At 39.7% G+C, this 16731-nt stretch overlaps 1 protein-coding gene and 1 long non-coding RNA gene across 2 annotated transcripts; one reads left to right on the top strand and one right to left on the bottom strand.

Annotated features, from left to right (window-relative positions):
• Window positions 1-93: 93 nt before the first annotated feature.
• Window positions 94-7808, bottom strand: LOC144983621 (uncharacterized). The gene is made up of 3 exons (XR_013647344.1): window positions 7739-7808; window positions 378-411; window positions 94-230 (listed from the first exon to the last, which is right to left on the bottom strand). It is a non-coding gene; the product is annotated as an uncharacterized LOC144983621 (long non-coding RNA).
• A 316-nt stretch (window positions 7809-8124) lies between these two features.
• On the top strand, window positions 8125-15553 carry sra1 (steroid receptor RNA activator 1). The gene is made up of 6 exons (XM_004076646.5): window positions 8125-8369; window positions 11800-11913; window positions 11992-12120; window positions 12188-12342; window positions 14611-14719; window positions 14786-15553. Exons 1-6 carry the CDS (start codon window positions 8345-8347, stop codon window positions 14998-15000), a joined length of 747 nt encoding a protein of 248 aa, XP_004076694.1. The 5' UTR covers window positions 8125-8344; the 3' UTR covers window positions 15001-15553.
• Window positions 15554-16731: the final 1178 nt, after the last annotated feature.

Below are 16731 nucleotides of genomic sequence, written 5' to 3'. Positions count from 1 at the left end.
TCATGCCTCTCCCCACTCCACTGTAAAAAGTGCTGATCTCCCACTGCAGGAAGTGGGTCAGTTTAGATTTTTTTTGAAAAACCCACCCCTGTGTGCTGATGTACTAAAGGTGCGAGGGCTTTAACGTGCACCCCCTCTACAAGATCACCTTTGGTGTGTCCAGTTTGTCTTGAAGTGGACACATCGTCACAACATGAAGCACCACCCATTATCCTCAGCTTTTCTCCACTCTAGAAAATGGAAAAATGTTTTAAAAAGTTTCATTTGTGTCTATCCATCGATCCATCAATCCATCCATCCATTTTCCCTCCCTCCATCTCTCCCTCCATCCAGCTATCCATCCATCTGTCTTTTGTTCCCACTTATTGCAGACTCACAAAAGTTGCTCCAGCAGCTCCAGGCCACAAAAACCTAAGAAGAAACAACAAAAAGCAACACCAACAATAATGATAACAACAGTGTTTTCTTCAAAAAGCTCATTTCAGAAAAGGTGAAAACACCGGTAAAATACATACATTTATATGACTCAGTTTTTAGTTGTAAGTCTTATCGCCACTTTAGTTTGTTACAAGCAATGAAATATGATGAAAACAGGCCCAGCTCCTGCCAGCAGAAAGGTAGAGTGACAAATATCACTTCTTAACTGTTTCTCATGAAACAGTTAAGAAGATCAAGATTTAGATTTGGAGATTGTTTTTTCAAGCAGTTAAAACAAAAATAAAACTAAACTAGAAGGGGCTGCATTTCCAGAAGAAAATGCAGGGTTGAATGCTGTATTGCTGAATGAAAGCTGAATTTGCTAAAGAAATGGCTGAACAGAGCTGGAAGAGCTCAACATTTTAAACGTAGAATGGTCAAAGTGGGTAAAAAACTGCATAAGAAGTTAAGCTATAAGATTTCCCATGTATTTTAATGAAGCAAAAATCCTCGAATATATTTAAAAGTTCAAAGATTTGAGAAAAAAAGTCATAGCAGGAATAAGCTAAAAAAGTTGAACATTGTAATAGTAGAATGGCTAAAATAGGTCAAAGTTTGTAGAAGGAGTTAAGCATGAAAGCTGAAATTGTTGAAAAAATGGCTGAACTTTTGAAAATTTGAAGATGTTGCTAAAATGGCCAAAAGTGCTAGCATTGGAATCAGCATCATCAACTGACTCCAAAAAACACATTGTTTGAGAGTATCATATTGGTCAAAGCTACATGTTCTAAGTTGATAGAAAATCCAGTCTTTTCAAAATGGCAGCTTTTCTATTGATTTTATCTCCATAGCAACCATTTTATGTTTGGGTCGCCTGGAGATGAGGAACAAATCAACGTCGGTTTCAGATGAATCGGAAAAAGTAAACTTTTGGACGTCCTTAGCAACGAACTTTGTTTGCTAACCACGCCCACATTCCTTATATGTCCAGATCCAGTGAATTTCAATATGTTCAGTTCCAGCCATGGATGAAGTTTATTGCAATATTTTCTTCAGATTTTGTCAAAAAATGCCCACCAAACAGTAGGTAGTGTTGCCATCCCATAATAATTTCAAAACGTATGTTGAAGTCCAAAGCCTTGTGAGCATTTCAATGTTTGAACGGTGCCTCTAGCTGAAAGCATGTTAAAGTTATAATGCTTGAAAGCAACAAAGGTTTTCAAGGATTCTCCATGTATTTAAATGAAGCAAAAATCTTGGAAAATCCTGGAAAATCTTGGAATATCTTGAAAAGTTCAAAGATTTGAAAGACTAAAAGTCGTAGCTGAATGGAATAAGCTGAAAGGGTTGAACATTGTAATAGTAGAATGGTAAAAATAGGTGAAAGTTTGAAGAAGTTTAAAATTGCCTCACATTTTGGCACAAAATGGCCGCCAAACTGTAGGTGGTGTTGCCATCCCATAATAATTTTGAGCCTTATGTTGAAGTCCAAAGCCTTGTGAATATTTCAATATTTGAACGGTGTCTCTAGCCAAAAGAATGTTAAAGTTACAATTGTTTAAAAAAGCAAAGGTGTGGTCAATGGAGCAAAATAATTGGAAAATCCGGGAATATCCGGGAATATCTGGAAAAGTCCAAGGATTTGAAGAACAAAATGTCATAGCTAGAATAAGATGAAAGAGCTGAACATTTCCATAGTCGAACGGTTAAAATAGGTGAAAAATTGTAGAAGGAGTTTAACTGTGAACTTCTGCACGAAAAATTCTCCATGTATTTCAATGGAGCAAAAATTCCCGGAAAACCGGGAATATCTTAAAAAGTAAAAGGATTTGAAAAACCAAAAGTCATAGCACAAATAAGCAGAAAGAGATGAACATTTTAAAAGTTGAATGGTTACAATCGGTTAAAAATTGTAGAAGGAGTTAAGCGGCGAAAAACGGCGGAAGATAGGCGTAAAGAATAACTAGAAGGAGCTGCATTTCCAGAAGAAAATGCAGGGTTGAATGCTGTACTGCTGAATGAAAGCTGAATTAGCTGAAGAAATGGCTGAACTGTACTGGAAGAACCATGAAAAGTTAAAGGTGCAAAAGTCCTAGCAGGAATAAGCTGAAAAAGTTGAACATTGTAATAGTAGAATGGCTGAAATAGGTCAAAATTTGTAGGACTTAAGCATGAAAGCTGAAATTGTTGAAGAAATGGCTGAATTGTTGAAAATTTGAAGATGTTGCTAAAATGGCTAAAAGTACTAGCATTGGAATCAGCATCATCAACTGACTCCAAAAAACACGTTGTTTGAGAGTATTATATTGGTAAAAGCTACATGTTCTAAGTTGATAGAAAATCCACTCTTTTCAAAATGGCGGCTTTTCTATTGATTTTATCTCCATAGCAACCATTTTATGTTTGGGTCGCCTGGAGATGAGGAACAAATCAACGTCGGTTTCAGATGAATCGGAAAAAGTAAACTTTTGGACGTCCTTAGCAACGAGCTTTGTTTGCTAACCACGCCCACATTCCTTATATGTCCAGATCCAGTGAATTTCAATATGTTCAGGTACAGCCATGGATGAAGTTTATTGCAACATTTGCTTCAGATTTTGTCAAAAAATGCCCACCAAACAGTAGGTTGTGTTGCCATCCCATAATAATTTCAAAACGTATGTTGAAGTCCAAAGCCTTGTGAGCATTTCAATGTTTGAACGGTGCCTCTAGCTGAAAGCTTATTAAAGTTATAATGCTTGAAAGCAACAAAGGTTTTCAAGGATTCTCCATGTATTTAAATGAAGCAAAAATCTTGGAAAATCCTGGAAAATCTTGGAATATCTTGAAAAGTTCAAAGATTATAAAGACTAAAAGTCGTAGCTGAAAGGAATAAGCTGAAAGGGTTGAACATTGTAATAGTAGAAGGATTAAAATACGTGAAAGTTTGAAGAAGTTTAAAATTGCCTCACATTTTGGCACAAAATGGCCGCCAAACTGTAGGTGGTGTTGCCATCCCATAATAATTTTGAACCTTATGTTGAAGTCCAAAACCTTGTGAACATTTCAATATTTGAACGGTGTCTCTAGCCAAAAGAATGTTAAAGTTACAATTGTTTAAAGAAGCAAAGGTGTGGCCAATGGAGCAAAAACATTGGAAAATCTGGGAATATCCGGGAATATCTGGAAAAGTTCAAAGATTTCAAGGACCAAAAGTCATAGCTGAAAGGAATAAGATGAAAGGGTTGAACATTGTAATAGTAGAATGGTAAAAATAGGTGAAAGTTTGAAGAAGTTTAAAATTGCCTCACATTTTGGCACAAAATGGCCGCCAAACTGTAGGTGGTGTTGCCATCCCATAATAATTTTGAGCCTTATGTTGAAGTCCAAAACCTTGTGAACATTTCAATATTTGAACGGTGTCTCTAGCCAAAAGAATGTTAAAGTTACAATTGTTTAAAGAAGCAAAGGTGTGGCCAATGGAGCAAAAAGATTGGAAAATCTGGGAATATCCGGGAATATCTGGAAAAGTTCAAAGATTTGAAGGACCAAAATGTCATAGCTAGAATAAGATGAAAGAGCTGAACATTTTCATAGTCGAACGGTTAAAATAGGTGAAAAATTGTAGAAGGAGTTTAACTGTGAACTTCTGCACGAAAAATTCTCCATGTATTTCAATGGAGCAAAAATTCCCGGAAAACCTGGAATATCTTAAAAAGTAAAAGGATTTGAAAAACCAAAAGTCATAGCACAAATAAGCAGAAAGAGCTGAACATTTTAAAAGTTGAATGGTTACAATCGGTTAAAAATTGTAGAAGGAGTTAAGCGGCGAAAAACGGCGGAAGATAGGCGTAAAGAATAATAAATAAAGAGAAACAGGAAAACAAAGGGTTGAATGCTTTACAGCATTCAACCAATAAACTAGAAGGAGCTGCATTTCCAAAAGAAAATGCAGGGTTGAATGCTGTATTGCTGAATGAAAGCAGAAATATGATGAAAAAGCTGAACATTGTAAGAGTAGAATGTCTAAAATAGGTCAAACATTGTAGAAGGAGTTAAGCATGAAAGCTAAAAAATTGTTGAAAAAATGGCTGAAATGTCCTGGAAAATCCTGGAATATTTTGAAAAATTAAAGGACCAAAAGTCAAAGGTGAACATTGTAAAAGTAAAATGACCAAAACAGGTCAAAATTTGTAGACGGAGTTAAGCATGAAAGCTGAAATTGTTGAAAAAATGGATGTACTGTTGAAAATTTGAAGATGATGCAAAAATGGCTAAAAGTGCTAGCATCAGCATCATCAACTGACTCAAAAAACCACATTGTTTAAGAGTATCATATTGGTAAAAGCTACATGTTCTAAGTTGACAGAAAATCCACTTTTTTCAAAATGGCGGCTTTCGTATTGATTTTATCTCCATAGCAACCATTTTATGTTTCGGTCGCCTGGGGATGTCAAAAAATGCCCACCAAACAGTAGGTTGTGTTGCCATCCCATAATACTTTCAAAATGTATGTTGAAGTCCAAAGCCTTGTGAGCATTTCAATGTTTGAACGGTGCCTCTAGCTGAAAGCTTGTTAAAGTTATAATGCTTGAAAGCAACAAAGGTTTTCAAGGATTCTCCATGTATTTAAATGAAGCAAAAATCTTGGAAAATCCTGGAAAATCTTGGAATATCTTGAAAAGTTCAAAGATTTGAAAGACTAAAAGTCGTAGCTGAAAGGAATAAGCTGAAAGGGTTGAACATTGTAATAGTAGAAGGATTAAAATACGTGAAAGTTTGAAGAAGTTTAAAATTGCTTCACATTTTGGCACAAAATGGCCGCCAAACTGTAGGCGGTGTTGCCATCCCATAATAATTTTGAACCTTATGTTGAAGTCCAAAACCTTGTGAACATTTCAATATTTGAACGGTGTCTCTAGCCAAAAGAATGTTAAAGTTACAATTGTTTAAAGAAGCAAAGGTGTGGCCAATGGAGCAAAAACATTGGAAAATCTGGGAATATCCGGGAATATCTGGAAAAGTTCAAAGATTTGAAGGACCAAAATGTCATAGCTAGAATAAGATGAAAGAGCTGAACATTTCCATAGTCGAACGGTTAAAATAGGTGAAAAATTGTAGAAGGAGTTTAACTGTGAACTTCTGCACGAAAAATTCTCCATGTATTTCAATGGAGCAAAAATTCCCGGAAAACCTGGAATATCTTAAAAAGTAAAAGGATTTGAAAAACCAAAAGTCATAGCACAAATAAGCAGAAAGAGCTGAACATTTTAAAAGTTGAATGGTTAAAATCGGTTAGAAATTGTAGAACGAGTTAAGCGGCGAAAAACGGCGGAAGATAGGCGTAAAGAATAAATAAAGAGAAACAGGAAAACAAAGGGTTGAATGCTTTATAGCATTCAACCAATAAAGAGAAACAGGAAAACAAAGGGTTGAATGCTTTACAGCATTCAACCAACTAGGCACACTCAATAAATATAAATTTACAAACAGATACATCAAACTTAGAATAATTAGTCATGACACTGACTGAAAAAATACATATACATACGTATACCCACTAGGCAAAAGATTAGATACCTGATTGTAGTGGGTCAAAAAGTATTTAGTTAGCTACCAATTTTGCAAGTTCTCCCACTTAAAAAGATGAGAGAGGCCTGTGATTTCCATAATAGTTATACCTCAACTACAAGAGACAACATGAGAAAAAAAATATCCAGAAAATCGCATTGTCTGATTTTTAAGTGCTTAAGTACTTGTTCACCTAAAAACAAGCCAGGTTTCTGGCTCTCACAGACCTGTAACTTCGTCTGTAAGAGGATCCTCTGTCCTCCACTCGTTACCTGTATTAATGGCACCTGTTTGAACTGGTTATCTGTAGAAAATACGCTTGTCCACAACCTCAAACAATCACACTCCAAACAGGTAAGCAGCTTGATGAAAAAAAAAAAAATTATTAGGAAATGGACGACATGCAAGACCTCTGATAATCTCCCTCCATCTGGGGCTCCCCACGAGATCTCACCCCGTGGGCTCAGAATGACCACAAGAACAGTGAGCAAAAATTCCAGAACCACACGGGGGACATAGTGAATGACCTGTAGAGAGCTGGGACCAAAGTAACAAAGGCTACCATCTGTAACACACTACACTGCCAGGGACTCAGATCCTACAGTGCCAGACGTGTCCCCCTGCAAAAGCCAGTACATGTGCAGGCCCGTCTAAAGTTTGCTAGAGAGCATTTGGATGATCCAGAAGAGGGTCAAGGAGGGAGAATGTCCTATGGTATTAGTTATCTAATAGACATCATGTGTCCGTTGGGAAGGGAACTACCCAAATGGCTTGCTGCTTTTAAACTAACAACGTGCAAAGCATGATGGGACCGCAACGCGATCAGTTGTTGAAAAGTCGTTTGAAAGATCTCTAAACAGCAATATCCATTAGACCTCAATGAATTGATGTATATCAGATGCATAATGCATATCAGTAGCTCTAAGCATTGAAATAGCAGTTGGTCTAAATATCTAATAGCTGTGTTCATGGCTAGTGGGTACATCCACATACACTTGAAAATAAAGCAACTGTTACTCTTAATCATGAATAGTAAAATACACTGTAGATAAAAACAGTGTAGCTAAATACACAGCAAAAAAGAAACTAATATCAAATGAACAGGAAAGAGGGCTGCATGATGGAGCAGTGGTTAGCCTCAAACAGGAGGTCCCTGGTGTGAATCCTGGGACGAGCAAACTTTCTGTGTGATGTTAGCATGCTCTCCTTGTGCATCTGTGGGTTTTCTCTGGGCAGTCTGGCTTTCTCCCACAGTCCAAAAGCATGCTGTGTGTGTGTAACAGACTGGTGACCCGACCAGAGTGTACCCTGCCTTCACCTAACAGTAGCTGGAACAGACTCCAGCAACTCCACAACTCCAAAAGGCGTATACACTATATTACCAAAAGAATTCACTCAGGTGCCTTGACTCACATATGAACTAAAGTGCCATCCCATTCCTAACCCATAGAGTTCAGTATGATGTTGGTCCACCTTTTGCAGCCATTACATCTTCAACTATTCTGGGAAGGCTGTCCAAAAGGTTGAAGAGTGTGTTTGTAGGAATGTGTCTGTAGTCACCTATCCAAATCTGCAGAACTTATACTTAAACCAGAGTATACTTAAAGACCTAAACTCTAATCAAAATTGTGCTTCTGGCGTTTTTAAGATGTTCTTGAGGAACTTTTCTCATGATTGAGAATTGTAGTTCATTTGTCACCTACTCTTTCTGTTTGTTTGTTTTTTGTATCACTAAAGAAGCTGCAAAGAGCAACACAATCAATATGCTTACGTTACTAGTGCACACGAACGTTTCACTGAAGACACTTCTGTTTCCGGACATTTAACCGGAACTAGCGCGGTAGCAAAGATGGAAAGCAAACACGGAAGTCCAGATGTCATTCTTCCAAAATAAAAGATACTTTCATTCAAAGATGTGCGATTCTCAGATGGAGCTGCAGCTCTATTGTGACTTTTCCTATTAGAACATTACACTTTTTGATCCTGCAGGACTATAATCGTCTATAGGCAATAAATATACGTTTTCTCTGTTATTCTTCTAGTTTCCTCTGAGGGAGAGGGTAGTAGTAATTTTTCCAGATGGCTACACTGCATTTTAAAACATCAATCTCTTCTACAATCACAAAACCGCATCCTTGTTTATCTGTCTGGTCTTAGGGAACAAGACCACGCGGAGATGCTCTAAGGCTTAAATTTTCAAGATTTTACATGCTAAAAGTCGGAAGAAGCTCTTTTATTTTGATAGTCTGGCCGGAAATGTTCGCCCCGTGGCAGTTATTCTTTGACCGGACACAAACACATCAGCCCAGCCGGTCTTTACCCAGAGTTACCGATCCAAAACGACACCTTATTCGGAATTTAGCCATTCTGACGCAACATGGAGGACACTTACGTTAAACCCGGTGAGTTAACCCGGGTTAACCGGCGGTAAATGTTCTCTGTTCGTCTTTGATGTGACTAAACACTGTAAGCTCCGCCTACAGACCGAAGCAGACACGTCAGAGCTTTATTCGACTTTATCCAGGGACACGGCACCATTATCAAACAATGACGTCAGAGGAAGACAGAACCAGGTCACAGTGTGAAAAACTCTGATCTCAGAGTTTCTGTTGAAAAAGCGCCTTTAGATTTGCAGCCTTTAGATTAAACAAACATGCCAAGAACAACAAGGAACCACAAATGAAAGTGTTTGTATTTAGGGGTGCAAATCCAAACCCACAACCCCAGTCTGTTTTTTTCAGTGATTCATTTTTACCTGTGGAGGGGCATCTGCTCTTCATCTCGGCAACAGTAAATTCCAGAATCAATGGGGTTTTCCTCTAGAACAGCATTTTCCAGGTTTTGTCTGGACGCTAACTAAGGAAACCTTTAAGGAAAGAGTGGTAGAGTGGCTAACCACTGATCCAGGTCTCCTTTCACACCTGTGCAAAAGGGCAAGACTCAGAACATCTTTGTACATTGTGTAGATAAACAATGGATGTACACATGTGTGTGAATGTGTTTTTATGTCATTCAACCATCTTCAGAATACTTTTCAGGGTATTCTGAGTTGCTGGAGCCAACCCAGCTGCTGTTGGGGTTCACCCTGAACAAGTTGCTTGTCTGTTTTAGGGCTACAGAATCACACACACACACATTTACAGCTAGAGACAATGTAGAATAATCAATTAACCTATGAAGCGTGTTTTTTGACTGTTTGAGGAAGCCGGAGCACATGGAGAAAGCCACACATGCACGAGGGGAACATGCAAACTCCACACTGGAAAGACCCAGCTGGGAATTGAACCAGAGCCGTAACCACTGCCCCAATGTGCAACCGTGTGTTTGAAGGTGTATCCAAAAATGTGTGTGTGATAGAGGACTTACTTATTCCATTGTTCCAAATACACACATCAAATTAAATATGAGGATACTAAAATGAAATTAAAAGTAACAATAACCATAAAAACACTATCGATTGTCAAATTAACTAAGAACAGAATAAAAAATGAGGAAAAGTAGTTGACTGTTTATTGTCCCCCCTTTTTGCTCTCAGTCGAAAGACTTCCTGAAACTTTCTGTAGATCAGGGGGCCCCAAATTCAGGCCTGGAGGGCCGGCCTCCTGCTGGTTTTCCAGAAATCCTGCCTTTTCTGCTGCTGATTTCCTGGATCAGGTGTGTTCAGCCAATAAGGAGCTTCAATGGCAGGTTGGTTGGGAAACACGCTGGACGTCGGCCCTGGAGGCCGGGATTTGGGGACCCCTGCTGTAGAGCAGAGGGTCAACGCTGTCACTGAAGTCACTCTTTTGGTCAGCCAAGACTCTGTGTAGGGGGGTGACCGGTGTCCAGTCTGTGAAAATGTGTGTCTGTGTGTGTAAAAAGGTATATTTGTACGTGTGTATGGTGATGTATGTGAAAGTGTGTGAATAAGACTGTGTCTACAAACCTCATAAAGAAGGTGGAAAAACCCCATTTACAGAGTTCCCTCACTATATCGCGATTCACCTTTTGCAGTCTTGCTGTTTCACAGATGTACTTCAGCGTAATTTTGCAGGCTTTCTTTGCTTTTCTTTACCTTGCACTGTGTTCTGCATTCTGATTGGCTGTTGATCTTGTCAAGCTATCAGCTCCGGTCGTGTCTGCGGTACAGAATTCAGCTTTCCACATTCACATAAATCTTTGATCACCATCAGATCTTTGTTTTTCATTCTATACTATCGACTCATTTGTCAATGAAGGTTTGAACTTTGAGAGTTTAAACAAGAGAGTTAAGTGTGAAAATGTTCATGTCTGTCTGAGAAACGTGTAGAAAGTATGTAGTGAGGATTTTACAGCCTTCAAACGTCTGTAATCCTACCCCAGAAATGTCACCTATGGTTTATTACTTTCAGAACGCAACCCCCACAATTAGCAAGGGAACACTTTTCACCATAATCTGAAAAATCTCTTTTCCAACCACTGCCCTCAGGAAACACGGTACTGCATGTTTTCCATGTTGCTCTTCTTAAGCACACCCGATTGAGCTCATCATCGAGCTCTGCAGAAACCTGATCATTTCCGTTAATGATGGCAGGGATCAAAGACTGGTGTGTTTCAGCTGGGGAGGGATGAAAAAATCCAGGACAGTGTTCCCTGAGGACCATGGTTGGGAAACACTGCTCTAACTGTCAGAAATCAGAGCTCTGCCTCCCCCTCTGGTCACCGCGGGAGCCGTCTCATTCATTCATTCAATCAACCACAGCATACTTAAGCACTGCACTGAGTCCCAGTGCAAAGTAATGCTTGTGTCATCCTGCCTTACTTACCAAGCGTCATATCTGGACCTGACCTTCTGTCTTCTGACTCTGACTATGAGTCTATTTGCCTGACGCCTGCCCCGACTCTTGTCTGGATCCTGACTACCCCGTCTCTCGCCTGATGATCTCATGCCCGCCTGCCTGACCCTGATTTAGCTTTGTGGACTCTTAGCTGAGCTAATAAACCTGCTGCATTGTAATTTCACTCCGCATCTTTATTGGTAGCAAAAGTAAAAACATTTTCTTCAGTAAATGCCTCACTGAGCCTCCTAACGGTTACATCACCTCATGGTAACGAGACGAGACAAAACAAGTCCATGACTTACAAACCTTTGCCTCATAGACACAACATGACCAGTGCTGTCATGTAATTCATTTATTTGTGTGATTAATTAATTATGACTTGTAATTAATTAGTCAATTTTTAACCACAATTATGTTTAACCTAATAATTTCTGTGAACTGACTTATTCTGAGGTATTTTCTTTTAAATTCATGGCATTGTGTCACAGTAAAATATATATTAAAAAAATGGCTTTATGAAGTTTTTCTAACGTAACAGACTTTAAACCTTTACTTTTACACCACCAAGGGGGGATTTTTCAACAATTAAGAAAAAATAAAACAAGAACAAATGAAAAACACATGAAAACAGCAGTAACAATTCTCTGAGCAATCCAAAAAATGCTGACCACAAATTTCTGATCAATAAATATATATGTTGATTAATATATGTTGACACACTTTATTCCACAGTTTATCGTCCCATACGATCAGCTCTCTATGCTCCCCATTCATTTATGATAAGGAACAGCTCGTCTGCAGCTCACCGGTCCCCCCAGGAGATGGGTTAAAGTGCAGAGAAGAATTTCCCCATTGTGGGATAAATAAAGTATCTATTATTATTATTATTTATGTATTGTAATCTATGGATATAAACCAGGCCCCACATTCAGCTCCAGCTACTGAAAGCTGATTTCAAAACAGCATTTTCTTATTGACTCCCATTTCAAATGTTTTGGTCCATGTTTCAAATTGAGCTGTCTCTGCTTTACAGGGAACCAGGAGCGTGGCTGGAACGACCCCCCCCAGTTCTCATACGCCCTTCAGATGGCCCGTGGGCCACCAAAGAACCACCTGAACAAGAGGGTAGCTGCTCCTGTGGATTCAGGTAGGCAGCTGCTGACACACCTGAGAGCAGCCAGGTTGCCTCTGAGCATCAAACTTCAACTCTCTGATTGGTCTGCAGGGGCTGGAGTCCTTCCCACAACCCCTCCCTCTGCTGATCCTTTAGGGCCACCGCCATGTGGTATAGCCCAGCCCCCAAGCAGCTTAGCTCCGCCTCCTCGTAGTATCGCACCACCCCCTTTATCATCAGGTAAGGAGTTAAGAAATCAGCACATAGTTGTTTTGTTAAGTCTTGATAGTTTTAATAACCTTCACAGTTGGATTCCCACCTGCCGGAGTGGCCACGCCTCTTCCTCAACATGAACCAATGAACCCTCAGAGAGACACTGGTGTCAGCCAATCAGAGCCCAACCTGGAGCTGGTGATGTCTGTACTGAACCGAGCGCTGCAGGCCTGCAGAGTATCTGTGACAGTGAGTCGTTAATACCTCCCCATTTAAATAGCTAGAAATAAGCTTGTAATGATAGATAAAATACAAACAAACATGGAAGTCACCTTTTTACTTTCTATATCTGCTTTGCTGAAGTCTGTCTTGGATATGACCTGGCTAGATTGGAGCGCTGGTTTTGGATTACACTATCTCATTCCAGTTGCAAATTAAAAAATCAACCATTTGCAACCTTCCCTTAATCCCCATTCCGCCCAAATTCTTATCCTTTCTCGCATTGATTATTGTAAGTCCCTCTATTACGGGATACCACTGAAATTTCTACATAAAGTCAAACGGGTCAAGATCGCTGCGGTGCATGTTTTCACTGATGCCCCGGTCTTAAATGATCTGCTCTGGTTCTCAGTAGTGATGCACGATAATGACTTTTTACAACCGATACCCGATATTTTCCTGCCTCTTGAAGCCGATACCGATACTCAACCGATATTTTTTACTTTACTTTTTACTTACTAAAATATTAGTAAGGACAAAGTAACAGCGAATGGCTCTTATGCATTCATCAAATTTGCAGAACTAGTTTTACCTGCAAATAAATTGAAAAACAAATTGTACAAACCCTTTATTAGCCTTTTCAGTCTGTCTTACATCTGTGAACAGAGAAAGTGCATTTCAAAGGTTAGAACAACTTTTACTTAAAAAGCAATGTAACAAGTACATTTTTCAATACAAATAATACCCGATATAATGAAATGCAAAAAAAATGATTAAATCTTAAAGTGCAAAAATTATTGCTTTGTTTGAAACAGAATTGCAAAATAATAACAATAAGGTTTTTCTCTCATGTGCAAAATAAATGGTTGCTCATAGAAATAAACTTTTCAAAAACATAGGCATTCAAGACATTTTGTTTTCTTATCGGAATTATCGGCATGACATCATACCGTCATTATCGGCCGGTACATATCGGCCGATAATTACCGGTATCCGATATTATCGTGCAACCCTAGCTCTCAGTCTCCTTCAGAACTAAGTTCAAAATCTTTTTGATGCTTTTCCTAACCTCTGTCTACTTTCCTTAACAGTTCCTAGCAGAGGTTAAACCATGGTCTGGGTGAATGCTCAATTCTGATTGGCTGCAGGCTGTCCATTAAAAAGTGATAATGGACAAGTAAAAAAAGAGTTTCAGGTCATATAGCCTAAATGATTAACGTTAATGCACTGGCCATAAACACACAAACTTGGATCATAGGTGAACAGATGTTATTCCACAATTGATCCCAAACACCAAGACAGTAGAAAATAAATCTGTCCTTCAAATGTTTCTATGATGGAGATGACAGGATAGTTATCAAGTTTGACCAGCAGCAGCAAAGTTTACTTTAATTTTAAATAATTCGTTCGTCGTGTTTCTGTCTTGCAGACCTTCTTGCTTGATATAGAGTAAATACATATTTATAAATAACTTTACTATAAAAATAATGAAAGGAATCATTTGTTTGTTAATCAGAGTTAATGGTGGATATGTCTTATATTAAAGTGATCTAGGAAACTATTGTGAACTTTGTATTTTCGAAACTTAAAGTCCCAATAGTGGCAGGTGAGCTGCAGACACAGCGCGCCCGGTAACCATTTGGTGGTTTTAACAAAGGTTTGCATCGTCATCTGAGGTGACCTTTCCCTCTGAAGTGATGCTTCGGATCACTTAACATGACGTCTAGCATGTAGGCCACTTTCCTCCACTGGTTTCTCGTCATACATCGGCAGCAGCAGAGCGAGTCCGGCTCTGGCTCTGTAGCCGTTACCATGACAACGTGTCACACCACGTATCAAATAGTTTCTTGTGAAAAACAATTTAAACCCCAAAAAATTAAAAGATCAACGTACTAATGTTTGGTTTAAAATTCATGTCTTTCATAAGGGACCATGGTATAAGCGGGATAATGCCCTTTGAGGTGTCCATTATCAGAATAAATGGACGATGCTTCATCTATTATCTTTGATAACAGACGCATTAGATCTCTTCCCTTCTATAAATCTAAACTTATAACTCTGTTATCTTGTCCAGTGTCCTTGAGTGTCCTTAGAGGCACTTTAGAACACGCAGACAGGTATTCTGCTGTTCTACTGTCAGAGATAGAGGATAAAATCATGACTCAGCAGGTGAGTCTTCAGTCGTCTTGGTGACATGTTGTGTGGACAGAATCCCCAATGCTGAGCTCAGGGTCCTCATCATGCTGACTCCACCCAGCTCTGCAGGTGTGTTTCTGACTCTGACTCACCTGTCTGTAGGATTATGTCTGTAATGAGGTGGAGAAGAGACTCCGCCTACTGGAAGACAGCTGGAGGTCAGGGAAGCTCAGTTTCCCTGTGAAGAGGCGCATGGAGGTCTTGGCACGGGGTAAGGTGTCCCACTGCATGTGTCTGTCCTACTGTCTCCCTGTCTGACCTCCTGTCTGTCTCTCAGAGTTGCAGACGGGGAACTGGAGTTCAGCAGATGAGGTTCATCGCTCTCTGATGGTCGATCACGTGACTGAGGTCAGCCAATGGATGGTTGGTGTCAAACGACTCATTGCTGAGGTCCAGAATCTTAGTCCTGAACTTCTTGAAACACTAAAGAACCCAACAGGACCAGACCAGGACTCTGGAGAACCAGCACCAGATCCATCTCCTCTCTCCTGACTTTCCTTCAGCAAACAATGACTTTGAGTTCAAACCCAAATCTGCAACCTGGTCTTAGGGAGATTCTGGTGCACTACAGTTTACTCTGGAGATCAGATTGTTGACACGAAGATGCCTTAGTTCTGTTTTGACTGAAGCTCTCTCTCTGGGCTCTGCCCTCCAGACTCTGGGGTCCTCCCCCCACATTCTGTTCTCCTTCCTACAGAGTCTGGCGTACACCTCTTTCCACATTCTAGTTTCCTCCTTCCAGGCTCCAGACTCCTCCCTCCAGAGTCCAGGCTCCCCCCACCAGAAATCTGTAACTGGGCCTGAGGAACCCTGGATGACAGCTGCTGTCCAGATCAGAGCTCACATTCGGATGTTGAGCTTTGCGGACTTTACAGCCTAAGGAATCCTTCATTAAGGTTCTGGATTCCAGAGCCTTAGTTGTGGAATGAATGACTGTTCTTAAAATAGAAGAACTATGGTAGTTTAAAACTGCTGAGGGGTTCATCATCTGAATGTTTGGCTGTTTCCATACTTGTGTTCAATAAAACAAACTGAAGCAGAACAACATGCTGTCTGACAACTCTGGGACCATCCTGGGACCTGCTGTACTGTACAGGCTGCTGGTTCCTGAAACTTCAGTTTCATTTCTTATTGTGGTGGTGGTGCGTCTGTGTATACACTTCAATTGAGAGTTTTGGATGATGTTTCTTCAGCTTGGCAATAATAAACCTGTTAGCTCAGAAGCAAAGTTACAGTTGTTCAGGAGGAATGCAGGTCCTCTCCATCTCATCCTTCTGGAGGTTGTGCCGATTGAAACATCAAAAGTAAATTTGTCTCAAATTCCTCACAGGCAGCATCTCCGTCCACATCTTCTGTACTGAAGGGAATCGTTCTTTTTGGATTCTCTAATGGATTAAGAACTGGGTTTCTGGGAGAGCAGTCTGCTTATCTTCACAAAGAGCTGGCTGAGCCGTCATGTATCGGATAAACTCGTTATCCTAACGTGGATCTAGTTCCTCATCCTCAGGATGTTCTAAAACTTCTCCAAAAAGCCTTCAGCTGGTCCTAAATGCTGCAGCCAGATTTTAAGGGAAGCCAGTTATTAAAATAATTGTTAATTTTGTGGACCGAGCACTAAATTTTGCATGGATGTACCGTAGGATCCTCTCTCTCAGAAAAGCATGTTAGCCACGAGAAAAATTCAAGATTTTAAAATATGTATAATGTTTATATAATATGAATAATGAAAGTATTCTGTAAGACTGCATTTTGTGCTTGGACAGCCCACATTGAATATTTTTGTAACAACTGAGTGTATGGCATCCATCTTTACAAATGGCCGCCATTTAGACTTTTCTTCATGGATATCATGCTTTTCTGAAAGAGGAGATTTTAAGGTACATCCCTGCCAAATTTGGGGCTTGTATCACAAACTGCACGGCTTGTCTGAAACATCAACCTAGTTAGTTGAAATGAAAAGTGGTAAAAGAAAAGTTTCTTTCCCTATTTTAGCTTCTCTTTGTTGCTGTCTGTAATATGAAGGATGCGTTTCTAAACATATAAAGCTTAAAATAGAAATGCTCCATCTTATTTATTTCTCTGGCTCCTCCCACAGTCCATAACACATGTTTCATAGGTTAACTGTCGACATTGAACCGACCCCAGGATGTGAATGTGAGTGAGGGGTTTGTCTTTGTGACCCTGTGATGGACTGGAGAAACCAACAGGTTGGACTCCTCCTTT

This window comes from Oryzias latipes, chromosome 14 (genome assembly GCF_053564925.1).
Source record: "Oryzias latipes strain Hd-rR chromosome 14, Olatipes_Hd-rR_3.1".
Taxonomy (NCBI): Eukaryota; Metazoa; Chordata; class Actinopteri; order Beloniformes; family Adrianichthyidae; genus Oryzias; species Oryzias latipes.
Note: the sequence above shows the minus strand (reverse complement) of the source record. Positions and strands in the feature narration are given on the sequence as shown.

Excerpts from the sequence above, each read along its gene's own strand:
- sra1 (XM_004076646.5), top strand. The coding sequence starts at position 8,345 with ATGGAGGACACTTACGTTAAACCCG. Across the intron at positions 12,121-12,187 it reads ACCACCCCCTTTATCATCAG|TTGGATTCCCACCTGCCGGA; the intron begins GTAAGGAGTTAA and ends TAACCTTCACAG. Across the intron at positions 14,720-14,785 it reads CATGGAGGTCTTGGCACGGG|AGTTGCAGACGGGGAACTGG; the intron begins GTAAGGTGTCCC and ends TCTGTCTCTCAG.